The 15,676-nt window shown below is 42.1% G+C and overlaps 1 protein-coding gene across 4 annotated transcripts in view; it reads right to left on the bottom strand.

The window, feature by feature from the left end:
* Positions 1-4,493: 4,493 nt before the first annotated feature.
* Positions 4,494-15,676, bottom strand: part of CDKL5 (cyclin dependent kinase like 5) — a 132,032-nt gene continuing 120,849 nt past the window's right edge. For 3 of the 4 annotated variants that reach the window (XM_063342554.1, XM_063342545.1, XM_063342561.1), the window contains 3 exons: positions 13,530-13,652; positions 12,271-12,390; positions 4,494-10,999 (listed from right to left, as the gene is read on the bottom strand). In XM_063342554.1, coding sequence (XP_063198624.1) covers positions 10,613-10,999; positions 12,271-12,390; positions 13,530-13,652 — 630 coding nt within the window. In that variant the 3' untranslated portion in view covers positions 4,494-10,612. The remainder of the gene's footprint in view (positions 11,000-12,270; positions 12,391-13,529; positions 13,653-15,676) is intronic. The other variant, XM_063342570.1, reaches the window with a different exon arrangement.

The following is a 15,676-nucleotide window of genomic DNA, read 5'->3' as shown; positions in this document are numbered from 1 at the left end:
GCGCCGCCTGCCGTGTAAATGCCCGGCCGGCAAAGGGAAGGGGTCTCTTGAATAAAGCGTTGCTTCACACCATGCCTGGTGATAAACCTTCCAATGGAGCTGACGGGTGTTTATGGGGCACATATTGGGCAAGTCGAGATGGTTCAGGGCCACGGCTTTGATCCCGTGAGATGTGGTGCTTCTGGCCCTCCCTGGGTGTGGGGTTGGAGAAATCATCATCACGTCATGCTGTGGACACCAAAGTAAGAGCAGATGGGGTCCAAAGGCAGGGCTTGGGTGGTCTCGGGGAGGGCAGGTCTGTTCTTGATTATTTGTCCCCAAGCCCAGACACCCGCCATCGCTCCACTGAGGCCAGGGAGGGCTCTTGCACTGGGGCAGACCAGACATTTCACCCTGCTTTTCCTCATGCTCCTCCTGCCAGTCTCTGCCAACCCTGAGACATGGTTGGGGCCAGATCTGGCCAGTCCCCAGTATGACAGACCTCGCCTGCATCTCACCGTCTCAAATCACCTCAAGTCCCCTTACATCAGGTCCCCTTGTCCTGAGCCACTGTGACTGTTTTTGGGACAGGCATCAGTCCCTTGTGTACCGGGTGGCCAAACTCCCTCTACGTCCTCTCTGGTTTTGCCCTCCCAGGGCACATCGTTCCATGTGGGTGTTTGGGCACAGGAACAGGGACTCATTTACTGCCTTTATCTCCATGGCCCATTCCCCGGCGGGTGCTGAGTGCCCAAGGAATTTGGGGTGTGTGGCAGCCAGGATGGTGCACCCACCTCTCCAGGTTGACCACCTGGGTGTTATGGCTTGTGCCCCTGCTGCTGCCTGGGAGCTGGAACCCCGCATGCCCCAGGCAGGAACCACGGACCCTGCAGCTGCCATGTGGGAGGGTTGTGGGGGGCTCTGGGGCAGAAGTCACTGTTTGGCTTCCCACACGTCTGCAGCAGAAACCTGGCAAGCACCAGAGGCCTTTTCCCCATTTTTTAACAGTCCATGCATCCATACCAAAGAGTTCTGGCATCGACACCGGACCTGCCCCAGCGGAGGGAGAAGAGGCACAAAGACAACAGCACCAAGGCGGGCCATCTGCGTCTCGTGCCCTCTTCTTACCCCTAGGGGCAGAGAGGCAAACGCTTGGTGTGCAGGGCAGGAGAAGAGATGTGGCTAAAACCAAGTGAGGTGTAAAGAAAAACATGAGAAAAGCCTTCCAATGTCTGTGCAATTCGTCACATTTTATTCATTCGTGAGGGCAGATGTTTCTGCCTTGTTTTTTCCTGTATATAGAGACAAATAATAACTGTCAGGAAAACATGCTGTTCTGGCAAATCTGAAAGCTTCTGTTCCCCTGTACCAACTGTATGAAGTCTACAGAGATGTAGAAAAGATCAAGCCCCACCTGCTGAGATGGTTGTTATTTACGTCACTATCACTCCCTGAGTTCCCCTCACAACCCAAATGAGTTTTGCCTTTCCACAAATGGGTCTAGGGACATGTTTTCTTAATAAGAAATCAGTGAATCTGCGTGGTTTTCTAATGCTAACATCAGTCCAGGCAAGTTCTACTGAGAAGGTCTGCTGAGCACGAGGCAAGTCCTCTGCGTAGCTCACCTGTGGGACCAGCATGGGCTAAGAGCCTCCTGGAGGCACTGAACGCACAGCAACAGGGAGACAAGGGCTCTCCAACAGCAGTCAGAGCTCTTGTGTTAGCAACACCAACACTGAAAGCTGAAGCGTTTCCAGTCCTTGGCCACAGTTGCCATCACTTTAACACAGTGCACTCCCTTCCCTAAAAGCAGCACAGGCAGCTCTGCTCCATGTCCCGGTGGATGGTGACTAGTGGGGAGGAGGCTTGGGGCTTTGGTTTTGTTGGACAACTGAGGAGTGGTGGGATGGGGCTGGAGGGGTGAAAGGACAGACTGGGCACCAGCCGATGATCATCTATAGCACCCCAAAGGAGTTAAGCTTGTCTGTAACCACCAGCCTCAGCTGTGCCTGGCCTCTGAAGAGCTCCCATGCACAGTCCAGGGTTTTACAAGTTGCCTGGTTTTGTAAATGCTCTCTGTGGCGAGGGCCAAGAGTTCCTGCGTAATTTGAAAGAGCTCACAAGCTTAATCCACAGTCTGAGTGGACACACCACATGCCATTATACACCAAGGCACCACACTAAATTATGTATCTTCACATGACTGATCCTACACGTGGGATATAATAAAGCCTTGGAGGAATAGAAGACTGTCTAGGTAGAAGGGACTTGCGCTATCACTCTTCCAGCCTCCCAGCTTCAAAGAAATCACTAGACCCTTTTCCCAGATTGAAATGCACAGCGATAAATAAGGTGGAACTAACTGGCATGCACTGAATTTCACAGTTCATTTGCTTCTTGCCTTGCCCTGTCCTTTGCCTGCAGTTCACCTCTCTAGCTTGCATGGGGAAGGGACCTACTCCTCATTTTCTTCTGCAACGTCTAAATGGTTCCTGCTAAAGCAGGAGTTTCTGTTCTGATTGTAGTTCACTTGCTAATCGACCTTTGGAAATTCACTTAACCTCTGCCTCTTGTCTAAAAAGAGGGGTGCTGAGAGGCTTAATTAATTAAGTCGTCCTAAAATGCTTTTAGAATTGCACTTGACTTCCACCTCTGCATAAATGCATGTTGGAGTAACAGTGCGACTGAGGGTGTTATGAAAGCTGGATAGAACCAGCCAAATTACAATTACAAAAATACAAAGCTTTTCCTTGTGAAGTCTATCTTTTCCTAGCATATCAATATAATTTTAATTTACCAGCACAGATGCCTCTAATGACAATTAGTCAGAACAGAGGCTGCAGGAGATGACGCAAAGCAGCGCTGAAAGCACATTTATCTTCTAGGAGTGAAAATCCTGCAGGCCTTTACCTGCAGAGGCAGGGAGACCAACGCACGGCTTCGCAGCCATGTAAATAAAATGCAACAGGTTTGAAATAGGAGGCAGGACCAAGAGCTGCCTTCAACTTTGTGACCTGAATTTTTAGTCTGGGATACTCTACAGAGAGAAGTGAGGGAACTGTGCTGAGAAGTCAGGCTTCCCAACCTGAGACTGCCTCAGGCTTCCAGAGCAGTCACACCATTTGTAAGTCAACAGCTCCTTTCTCTTAATGGGTACATGCAGGAATTATCCCTTTACAGCCGTCAGAGAAAAATACCCGCTCCCACTCTGCTCCCCATCCCATGGGGGACCAATGCTGACCACACTGGGGCTACCGCAGCGAGGTGCTCAACCTCTTCAAGGAGGTGGCCGCTTGATTTTCTTGGAACCCTGCAGGGAGCACAGAAAAGGGCACCGAGTGCCTGGGGGTCACTACAATGAGATCCTTGAAAGAGGTTGAAACCAAAGTGAGGTTGCAGGAGTAAAGCCAAGTCCCCAGAGAGCTGGGCACCTCAAGGAAACAGGCGTTTCAAACGCATTTCTGGCTGGGACTGTTGAAATGCCGGAGCGCTTGAACTGGTGGAAGTGAAAGCCACAAGCTCAGGCCAGCGGTTTCCCTGTTTGGGAGGTGATGGGCGCAGCTCGGTGAAGGCACCAGGCAGATAGAAGCCGGCTTCTCAGATGGGGAGTTAGTCGGGACCTGGCCACGACCTGCCGGGCAGAGGAGCCCTGGTGAGGTTCTGGCCCGTTCTGCTCCCCTGAGCCATGCTCACGTGTGGGGAGGCTCTGGAGGAGATGGGTCAGGAATAAGATCAGCCGTTGAGCAATGCCAGTGTTCTAGTGCAAAATCTGCATTTTTATTAAAGACATATTTTGGAAGGCCCATTCAAAAATACATTGTGCTCAGTAAAAATTAACCATCTCCATGCTGATAATTAAGGTTACCACAGGATATTTTTTTTTTCTCTTTTAGAATATTTACAGCAACAATAGAAATTGTACAGAAGTTAAGAATGGAATACATGCCCAAAAAAAATTTGGTAAGGTGTACCAACAACATGATACAAAGGGTTGTATACAAACACTTTACAAATGGTTTATTAACTTGCATGAAGTCATCCTTAAATATTCAACACATTTTAAAATCAATTTGTATTCCAGGATTAAAAAGGTTAACACCACATCACATCCCTTCCACAACAGAAAGCATGGTAGATTTAAAAGTTTGTGCGCTTTAGATTTCTAGTAGCTGTTAAAAAACATCGGGGAATCTTATCCATAAATTTAGAAGTTTTGAAAGCTACCTCCCCAGCCTGTTATTTTTGGAATAGTCTGTACTGGCAGATTGTGAAAAAAGATCACATTTTTCTCAACCTCGTCCTTCCTTCCGTCTCCCAAATGACATGAATTCAGCATTTCACAGTGGAGATCTAAGCAGTCCTGGAAGTCTTTAGCAGATTAACCACATTTTAAAATGCCTGCATAGAGTTTCCAACAAAACTGTGGTTTCATGGAAGATTTTAGCTTATTGTTCCATATAAACCATATATATATATGGATGTTACTCCTTTTGATTAGACATATCCTTCAGTAGTACAAGTCTAAGATGTGCACTAGCAAAAAAAAAAGTAAGAAGAAAAGGAAAGTCGAGACAGTTAGCTACACTTAAAGTTTTGCCTTGTTACTAAACAGTTAAAAGCTCTGCCATTGGATTTACATGTCAAAAGTTTACACCAAGAGGTTCATATCCTATAGGAAACTTGAATAGCGGCTTCCATCTTGTGCTATGAACATGCTTGAACGTTGCTAATGGAAAGCTCTACGAAAGCAGTTACTTCACAATGCATTTCTACGCCTGTACAATGAAGATGCCACCTTGCATTTCTCAGAACTCGGAACGGATCCAGAGAAACAATGCCCTGTGAAAACAGAGACCTGGTGGAACAAAGCGCCTGGGAGGCAGCGTGTCTTGGTGGGGGCACAACGAGGTAAGGTATCTCACACAGATGAAATGCAAAATTAAAATGAAGAAAATCCTGAGCAAGTCTAAGGATAGCTGTTCGAATAAAACAGCAAACAGGGTGGAGTAGTAGATAAGGCCTCTAACTCCCTGATAATCTGCACTAGAGAAACAACGAAGAACAAGGCAACTGCAATATTTGAGAACCACAAGGGGAAGGGCAAGGGAAGACTGCAAAGCAGTGCAAAGGATGGCACTGGGATTCTAGAGGGAGAACTCGGATGGCTTGGAGGTTTCAGAAGTATATCAGATGAAGGCCCATCAAAATTTTATTACTTGGTTGCTAACAGTACCTAGAGGAAGAATCTTTTCATATGTCTCTTCAAAATTTGGAGTCAACAATAAACTCAGAACAAACAAACCAAACCTTGACCACGTTCTGCAAGAGAGAGGAGGTAGATTGACTTGCAGAGAAGACAAGAGATGTGGGGAGTCGCTCTCAGCCTAAGTCACAAATTCCACGTTCAGACCCTGGGCCCACATCTTAAGAGTCACTTTTGCCTGGCTGCGTATTTTGAGTTACATTCTAAAAGAGCCTGAGAAGCAATCATCTGGTTCGGGGGAATGAAAGCATCTAAACATAGCGGGACTGGTCCTCTCACACTTCTCAAGCACCTTCCACTTAGTTTGTCAAATACAGCCAACTTTTGCACCAAACCATTGGCTGTACACAAGGTACACAAATAAGCATCCAAGCAGAACTTGGAGCAAGTAAAATTCAGACCTAATCAATCAGATTTACCTATACTGCCTCATGCAGTAGCTGTTAAGACAGTCCACTCAGAGAACAGATGACCTACCACAGCTTTTGTCTTCCAATTGAAAGAGGATCTCCTATAAAATTCACTTTGCTTAATTTTCATGAAATTTGCTTCACCATTGCAGAATGAAAAATCTCATTTCAGTACAACATCTGAACCAAGTGATGTGCACAAGCCTTCGCTTGCCTGATGAGCCTGAGCATTGATGCACTGCTGCTGTTTGACCTTTTGAAAAAGGCGCCAACATCTAGAACTGCCAGGCTGTGTTATATTAAAAGGAAGGTTTTACTCAAATCGCTCCCTTTTTAACAAAGGCCAGAAGTTAAATGGCTTTTCTCCTCATTCACTACAAACCCAGTTAATGAATGGTTAATATCATGACACCACTAGAGAGAGCTGTGTAGGGGAAGGCACCTGTTCTTAAATAGTGTCCTGATTCGAAGGTCATTTGAAAACGGTTAAATAGGGCACATCACCTTTCCGATCATCTTCTGTGACACTCCTTTCCTATTTTGAATGGTGGGCCTACTTACATGAACAACAGCCCAGATGCATGGTCTGTGATATAATCCCATTAATAGATGTATTAAGTATGTTATCTGGAACGGAAAAAATAAACATTCATTGCCACCCCACAATTTGCAGTATATTATATATGGCTATCCTTTTCATACTCTTTGTGTAACTGGGATTCAAATACTCTCCCAGTTGTACTCTGACAGTGTTCAACACACATGGAATTGATTACATGCAGGTACTTTTGAAGCATGTCTCACTACCAAATACTTGTAAGACAACAAAAACCCGAAAGATGAATGAAAACCCCAGACACTTCTAGAGCATGGCTCCCCTCAAAAGCGTCTGGGATTTGCCTTAGCTAAACAGCTCACAACAGTGCGTTCAGAGCTATAGAATCTGCGTTCCCATTCCTCGAAGGGAGGTCTACAGCACTAAATTGTTAGGAAGTCATAGCTTTTTCCGAGTGAACACAGGAGTCTACTCAGCTAATGGCAACAGCAGCTTTTGAGGAAAAATGGAAATGAAGTAGGCATGTAGCTCTTTATACCAGTGAGATTCAGCTCTTAGGAGACCAAACTGCAATGACAAGGAATGACCAAAAGCCTATCACAGGACACTGCTTCTTGAAGAATCACTCCAGTGTTGCTCCCACAAACAAGTTGGTGTAGCAGAGAGAAATGTTACAAGACTAAGGATGACCTGAGGGTGTCTCGTAAATTTGGAAGTTTGAAGCCTGCTTTAATATTGATCTAAAAGAGCGAGTATCTGTAAATAGAAGTGGTGTCAGGACCCACACATTCAGGTGGGTCTGACTTGGTATCAGAAATGAAAGCTTGCTGTCAGTCCCAAGCCCTGTGGGATGGGGAACATTTTAGGAAGAAGGGACCGAATCTGGGATTGCTGACTTCCTGCCGAGAACTCTGCCCGGTGCTCCATGCTGGCGACCTCTCAGAGGAGCAATGAATCTTGGACTACGATAAATGGAGCAGAAGAAGTTAAATAACTCTAAGGGACTGTGCTCTGTGGTCAGGTCAGTTGAAAAAAAAAATGTTGTTTTAGGTTATTACATTTACATGGCAGTTTAAAAGGACGGCTTAAACACATACACAATTTCACTTAAAATGAGCTTAAGGTGCTTCTTTTTCAGTTAACAACAGCTCAAGAGCTATACTGGAAACATACAGACAGGTTTAGGCAGCTGAAGTTCTGCAAAATGACTGTAATTCATTTCTGAAACTTAGTTTCTTTTCTATTCACATCATTAATGACACCATAAGGCAAAACAGATTGCCAAGTAATAAAATGCAGTTTAACTACGATACTTTATACTAAGTAACTCTATAGAACACGTAGCACAAGACTCACAGACCAGTGAAGAGGAAAGCTCACACTTACAAAATTGTTTGCTCTGTAATTCTCTTCCCCTTTATTGAGTCAGCAAATCTCAGTCACTATAATAAGCCTCCTTTGGAAGCCTTGGCAAAATTACATTAGCAATATTCTAAATATTGGGAAGTTAGACCAGGTTAAAAATACACAATTTATCCCAGCACCAGCAGGCCGAACTGCTGGAAGTTCTTTCCAACAGAAGGAAGAAAATACTACATACGTTCAACACAATTTATTATTCAACTGAAATCTACTGTGGTTTGTTGAATGTGAGAAGAAAATGCAGTATGAAGTAGAAACAACTTTTTGTAAATATGGGCCACCAAATACTTGAACATTCCTTGGGTCACCCTTGAAGCTTTGCTAACTACTTTAAACAGCTATATGTACAGTCAGAGATTACCCTGATTTAACTTAACGGGTACTGAGAAAGAAAATCCTTTGGAAACATCTTTCCTTGCTAGAAATCAGAACAGCCACAGACAGCCCAGCATCATCATCCCCAGCACGAAGCTCTTACCAGCAAGCTAAAAGTCTTGCAGAGGCAAAAGGATACGTATCCACAAAGTACAGAAGAGTCTAGTCTGAACGCTCTCTCGGAGACATTCAGATCATACTGCTTAGAGCCCCACTCTCGGACACTGCTTTTGTGAGGGATTTTAGTGGCATCAGCCCGTTTCAAAGCAGAGCACAGGACTAACCTAGTTGTGACCAACTGGTGAATCCAAAAGACATTGCTGAAATATGCTGCTAAACTCTGACAGCGATGACTAGTAAATATCACAATGTCTTTCCTGGACGCCCACTGAACTCATCAAAAACTGAATACCCTTTCATGTTTGCTCTATTTATATATGCTATATATATGACATATCGACACAGTATATATCATATATATCTAGATATCCTATATCATATATATCTACAGAAAATGACATGCACGTTTCTGGTAGGCAATTGACAATTTTCACAATTACTTTTCACCCTGGACAAACCTAACGCAACATCCTTCCATAACGGACTTTCTGACAAATACTTTTAGAGTAGTGGCGCCAAATTTGCTGTTGTTAGAACTTTGGTATGACTCGAGAGGTACTGAACCGCGTGTCCAGTTTGCATCGTTATCCAAGTAGGAAGTTCAGCTCTTACTGCCTGGCTGCTTCTGTTAACTACTTATATGGCTAAATCATCGAATTTACATTCAGGTTAATCTCTGTTTGGAAAAGACAACATATTTGCAAGTACACGTGTCTTATGAGGACAGCATCTAGAAAACAAACTATGCTGCAGAGTAATGAGAGAGTTGAACTAATGTGTTTAAAAAGGAAAGATTGTATTGTTCTGACACTACAGGCCCGACTCTCCTCTTATTGCACAAACTTTAGACTGGCATAACTCTTTTGACTCCTGCTGGCTCACCTTTGATGTAGTTTACTGGTAGCAACAGAGGAATCGGGTTATGTATTTGCTACGCTCGACATTCACCAACGTAAAGGCAGTTTTAACAATCTTGTACAGGAGACTGGAACCCAAGATCTAATATTTTGCTGAGACTGGTAACTGAACTGTGTACGGGAATATTCGGATAGTAAGACCTAAGGAGAAATTAAGCTGCATGGCAACCTTCTCCCTCAATATCCAAATATCAGTTTGTAGCTTTAAATACATCCTGAAATATAATAAAAAGTGCAAGAGTAGTTTAAATTTAAATACAGTGTTTATCTTATTAGTTAATAGATTGCTAAACAAGATGTAAAATACACATATGCATAAAAGCTTATACCATGATCTGCAGTGCCATGCTATGCGTAAGTTTGGCATTTCACTTGCAATTCATGCTATGTTTCTTTGGTTTTCACCCCTGCTATTAAGTGGAAGAGCACCTGCTTTAGCTTGTAGTCATGGGGCACTTTATCTCTTTAGAGGAAACAAAAATTTGGTACTTCGGCTCTGTGCTCTTGATGCAGATGCAGAAATCCCATCAATATTACTAGGAAAGCCAAGGACACAGGGGAGAACATACCACATTTACATTACTGTACAGTTCTGCAGTCTCTTACGTTTAGCCAATACTTCCAACAAAATAGCCCATAATAAAGCTTGGAATTGAATGTTGTCTTTTGTTTGTTACCAATAATGCCTATAATCCCGGGCTCTCATAGCTGAGCAACATTCATACTGTTACAGTCACGTTTATATCCACATTCAACTTCCTTTTATTAGAAGTATAATACTGCACTTTATATCACAAATGTATAAAAATATGGCAGATAGTGTCATAACAATACTTTTCTTTTAAATGAGTATATTTAAAAAACAGACAGTTATTTTCCATTTATATATATATTTATATATAGAATAAAATACTCCTGATGCAATATATAAATGTCACTGTTAGTTCTTTATAGAAACTACTGTAGCTGTTGCACTGCTTCACAATGTTTCAAACAGCTCAAAATAACTTTACATTATAACATAAAAGATATGATTATAACAGTACGATATTAGGTCATCATAAATAAATATTACAAATCCTATCAAATATGGAAGTTTAAAAAACAAATTTAAGACATACAATTTAACTTTAAACCCTTAACCGGGATACACTTTTATCACATAAACCCCACTGTTTTAACTAGGCAGCAAAAAATGTAGTAAGGGCATAGGTCTAGACATAAATGTTTTCACCCTTATAAGTGCCAATACATACCAGAAGTCTCCCAGCTTTCAGACAGAGATGTGCACTAAGCTGGAATGTAAGTGAGAGAACACGGCAATGCGTTTTTCTCCCTGACCGGCACACTCTGCCTGGCATCCAGCGACATTTCTGATGACTGGTAATTCATCATTCAACTTGTTTTACTGTATAATCCCTGACTCTCACTGTGGTGCCAAACAGCATAGCTCCACATGTACATATTGCACACCTTTATAAAGCTGAAAATGCAGTCTTACCATCACCAGAACCACCACCACTCCCCTACGCTGATCTCCACCTGAACTGGCCTGTTGTCTGGAGTGCAATTACAAGGCTGTCTCTTTTAAATCATTCAGATTTGGCATTCGCGAACGGTTTGTTCGGTTATACGTGTGCCCGTTCTGTCCGCTCTTGGAAGGCAGCTGGTCGGAGTAGGGAGGCCCATCGCTCGCGCTCCTGTTCACCGGGGCGACGTGCCAGGTGGGTTCCAGCTGGCTTGGTATCTGCAGCGTTGGCCGGCTTTTCGGCTGAGGCTCTTGCCGCACGTTGCTGCTGCCGCTGCCGGAGCTTTGACTCATGGGGTGAATTCGCACTTCCGAAAAAGAAGCTTTGGCTGGCTGAGTTGGTAAGGGCTGGAAGCGAGGCTCAGCAGGGACAGGATGATTTGAAGAGGAGAGGTGTAAGAGCTTTCGAAGAGATTTTAATGGCTGGCTCTGAAAGACACGGGGAAAAGCACTTGACCTTCTGCTCTCCATCACATCAGACTTTCTAGAATAAAACTGCCATATCCTAAACCAAACATCTTCAACTTCACAGGACTTCCTCACTTTTAGTTTGTATTGATTCGAATATTTAATTCCAAGCTATGACTATACACCTGAGAAAATGTCTTCTCATTACGATTCAAACTATTAGCTACCTGAAAAGATGGAACCTTTTCGGGTTCTTTCAGGAAAAAAATTTCCCATCAATTATTTTAACCTCATTTCGTATGAAAATGGAGGCATAGACAATTGCATTAGCTGTCCACCTGTCACTACTCCTGCTATTAACTTCAGAACCTCTGCCACATTTTATGAGGCACAGATAAAAGAAATACGAAGTTCCTAAAAGTTTTGTGAACATCAACTGGGGGTTAGAGAGAGTCTTGAGTAACCATCTGCACTGAAATAAGGGCTGGCAGAACTCAGCAGTGAGATATTTTGTTTGGCGGCAGCTGGGTGATAAGCTGCTCTAGTCCCTCACAGCTTCTTTAACTGGTGAGTAGGTCGAAGGAAAATGGAGACATGGGTAGCAAGAACCTGGGGAAGCCCGAGTACACAAAGTGGTACAAAAACAGGCTTATTAAATTCCCCAGCTCACAGAACAACTTGTTTCTTCAAACAATGCAGCTGCAACAAACCCTGTTCTTCAGCTTTCAATGCTGTAATGGCAACACAGCATGGCACTGAAGCTCCCTCCCAAACCCTGCTCCCCAAGCTGGTTTTAGAATTGGAGAAAACAAAGCTGCATTAGTGCAGTGCTATGCTCCAATAGTGTAGTCTGCTGAGGCACAGCTGCACCGTCATGTGGTCACGATGCCCTGGTGGCCCCATCAGATATCAAACTGTGTCAAGCAGCAGCGTGCCCTCAGGATGCGCCTTTCTTTGCAAGAGCTAATTTGAGGGCTTTTCTACGGTGCTGCATAGCTACCATAGACATGCACTGAAACATTGCTTGCCTCTAATACAAAACCATAACCAGTATTTTGACAGGCTCAAAGACTGACAAAGGGACATTTAGTCACTCTTTTTTTCTTGTCATTCATGTCTAAATTTTCAAAGAATTATGCAGGACCTGCAGGCACATGATTTTTTACATTCAATGAGTGGGGAACGGGGAGGTTGGGAAATAATGTCAAATGCAATTTTTCTGTTCGTCAGCGAAAAAGCTGTCAAGATACCTCAGTGATGTTAAAATACAGGGAATTGATAATGCCACTTACATGCGGCTGGATTTCTGTCATCTTCTCAGGATGCCAATCCTTCTGCCTGCTGCTCTGGTGATTAGAAGAATGAATGGCTTTCTGTAATGCCAAGAGATCCTGCCCATCACTGCTAGGCATCTGCAACAAAATATTAAATACTGTTTTCCTAATATATTCTTAAGAACAGCTGTAAATCATTTCCCCCAGTTAATTACAGAATGCAAGTAAAGCCCATCACCGCAGCAGAATTGCAATGACCTTTCACTATTTTTCCCCATAGTAAGAGCTGTGGATATCATGCAGATTTGCTATACCCTTATCCCTTAAAGCATTCACATGCTGTTAGTGTTGTTTGCTGTAAGAGAGAGCAGTTAAACAAGGCTTCAAAAAATAAAAAAAAAAAAAAAAAAATTAAAAATTGTTGAGCCTCATCTTCATTTAAAAAGCATTCCATACTGCAGTTAAGACCATGGATCAGTTCTATAAATCTGTTCTTGAGTGAAGGAGACCAAAATCTCTTTAAACTCATGTCTGGATGATTTTGCCATCATAAAACCAAGAGCTTTCCCTTTCCCCCATCTTTCTACTCCTCCAGAAATATCCCAAACTAAAGCAAAAATTAAGAAACTCCCCAACCTTCCCCCTAAAACAAGCTGAAAATCCAACATAATTTATGGCAGAAGGATAATTTAAAACCTATAGGTAGACTTTTATCTCATTTCAAGAATTCTAAGCAAAAAAAGGACAGTTAAAATTTAACCTATTTTTAAGGCAAGTTGTCTTTTATCATGAAGAATCAGGACAAAAATACAGCAGAAGCATCAGCTAAAATTTAGTTTTCAGATAATCTGTTGTTAATATTTGATTAATTAAATTTATATATAAAGGATCAGTTTGCATAAAAAAAATGTATTTCTGATACACCTACAAAACAAACTAGGTTAATTTTTTTCCTGATTGAAACAGAATGAGATAGCTTAATTTTAAACATATATGATTTCACAGCTATTCTCCTCCTTTAGTCTTAGTCCCAGGGCTCATTCTCTCTGGAACTGCGTATGTTACATGTTCAGTATATCAAATACTAAAACCATTTTTTTAGGCACAATCAGTTTCAACAGAACTGCCAATTTTACTTCAATTTATTGAACTGGCCCAAGATACTTAACTGGCATGAAGAGAAAGTGATCCCATGAAAATAAAACACATGCTGCTGTAGTCAGTAAAACAAGTTTACTGGAGCATTTGACAGTGCTACTGTACTTAAAAATTAATACCATGGGTAGAGTGACTACAGGAAGCTTTTTCAAAGAAGAACTATGCTTTAAATTATTCTTTGAATTAAAAAGAGGAAAGAGGGATTTCTTGATGCTTGGATTCTCCCCGTTGGTTGAGTCTGTCTGCAATATAAGATACAAAAACTAAATGCATAGTATTTCAAGTCAAGAGATCTGTCCTTACTATATTATTTCTTTTTCTTTTATTTTTTTAAATTCCGACAATATATGGTATCAATCCTATAATTTGCTTTGGGAAAATACAATAGTGATTGAATGAAAAAAGCATATGGAACAAGTTCAAGGAACTCAATGCATATAAAGCATGTAAAAAGAGATCAGTAGACCTATTCTTACATCCATGCTCATTAGGAATGCAGAGTGCATTTCAAAGCCTTTTGGAAACAATTGGTAGGTCTTGTTGACTTTACTGAGCTTTGGATTAAATCCCGTAATTCTGGCAATCATTTGTTACTTATGTAATGACCTAAAACGGTATGACATTTCTTATTTTTATATAAATAAAATATCAAAGATACAATAACAATAATATCAATCCGTTTCAGAATGAGCAGTTGATAGCTACCTCTAGAAGAAATAAAAGTATTCTATTTTTAACTTGTAAAAAGAGCTAGGGCTCCAAGATGAAGTACTTGAGTTCTGACGAAAATATGCCTTCAACAACTTCATGTATAACTGCAAGGGCACCAGCTTTTTTATTTTAATTTCTGTCATACTACCAAAGAGCATACCAATGGATGCACAAACAACAAACAGAACTATCAAGTATTAAAATTATGGATGGGAACATTTCTCCCCTGCTTAGGTACAAACAAGCATAGGACACATATCCTGTGTCTAGCATTATTCTGCCCACCGAAAGAAAACTTTATAATACAATATAATGATTACACAACTAAAGAGAATGATGGGTGCACTGCCAAAAGGGAGGGTTTTCAAACAGCTGCTAGATTCCATCCAAGTTAATGGAGAACAGAGTCACTAATTAGCATAGGCTGTTTAGGCACTTTATGGTCAGAAGAATTTTCTGTGTGAAGTTCAGTAAATTAAAAAGGAATCAAAGCATTGCTAGGAGAAATACTCTCCTGCAACTGTTTACTCCAAAGCAGATATTTCTTCAGACCCATAGCTTGCAGTATGTGCCAAACCCTGCAAAACTCAGGCTTCTCTGAAGATAGTGCCTATTGACACCAATTGTTTGGTGGCAGATGACAGAAAAAAATGTGACTCTAGCGATCCTCAAAACCTTTTGCTACGTTATTAGAAGACTTCAAACAAGATGAAAAGGAGAATGGATAAGAACAGCTCTGCAAAAACAATATTGCAAAGAATTCCCATAGCAGGCAGTAATGATTATTATCCCATGAGGAACTGCACCTGGAGAAATCTAGGGAGAATGATCAATAGGAACAACTCTGCAGAAAGAAGTGTCAGGAATTGCGATCAGTTCTGGGCTATTAGATATTTTTAGAATTACATTATTAAGAAGATGTCTTCAACCCAATTTCAGATATCTTTTGCGACTCTTGCAACAACCACCAGCAACCAGGGGCCTAGAGGAAGGATGGGGAGGGGACTCTTTATCGGGGGCTGTAATGGTAAGACACGGGGTAACAGTTTGAAACTGAAAGAGGGGAGATTTAGATTGGATGTCAGGAAGAAATTCTTTCCTGTGAGGGTGGTGAGGCACTGGAACAGGTTGCCCGGGGAAGCTGTGGATGCCCCATCCCTGGAAGTGTTCAAGGCCAGGCTGGATGGGGCTTTGAGCAGCCTGGTCTAGTGGGAGGTGTCCCTGCCTGTGGCAGGGGGGTTGGAACTAGATGGTCTTTAAGGTCCCTTCTAACCTGAACCATTCTGTGATTCTGTGAAAATGAGACTTGCTAAAGGATATCAGAGGTAAATAGTAGCTAGCTATGATGCGCTTCTCACTGTTGTGACAGTTCTCAGGTGTAGCTTGTTACTTGCCGCAGGAAGTCTGTGTCAGAGTAAATAAGTGGAATTTCATACGTCTAGGACTCTATAAGAATGATAAGCTTCAGAAAAAAGCTCAAGTAGTCACAAGCTATCTGATAGATTTTAATATGAATTCAGATAAAACATTATTCATGTAGTTGAAGAGCTAATAC

This window comes from Chroicocephalus ridibundus, chromosome 1, assembly GCF_963924245.1.
Source record: "Chroicocephalus ridibundus chromosome 1, bChrRid1.1, whole genome shotgun sequence".
In the NCBI taxonomy this organism is placed as follows: Eukaryota; Metazoa; Chordata; class Aves; order Charadriiformes; family Laridae; genus Chroicocephalus; species Chroicocephalus ridibundus.
Note: the sequence above shows the minus strand (reverse complement) of the source record. Positions and strands in the feature narration are given on the sequence as shown.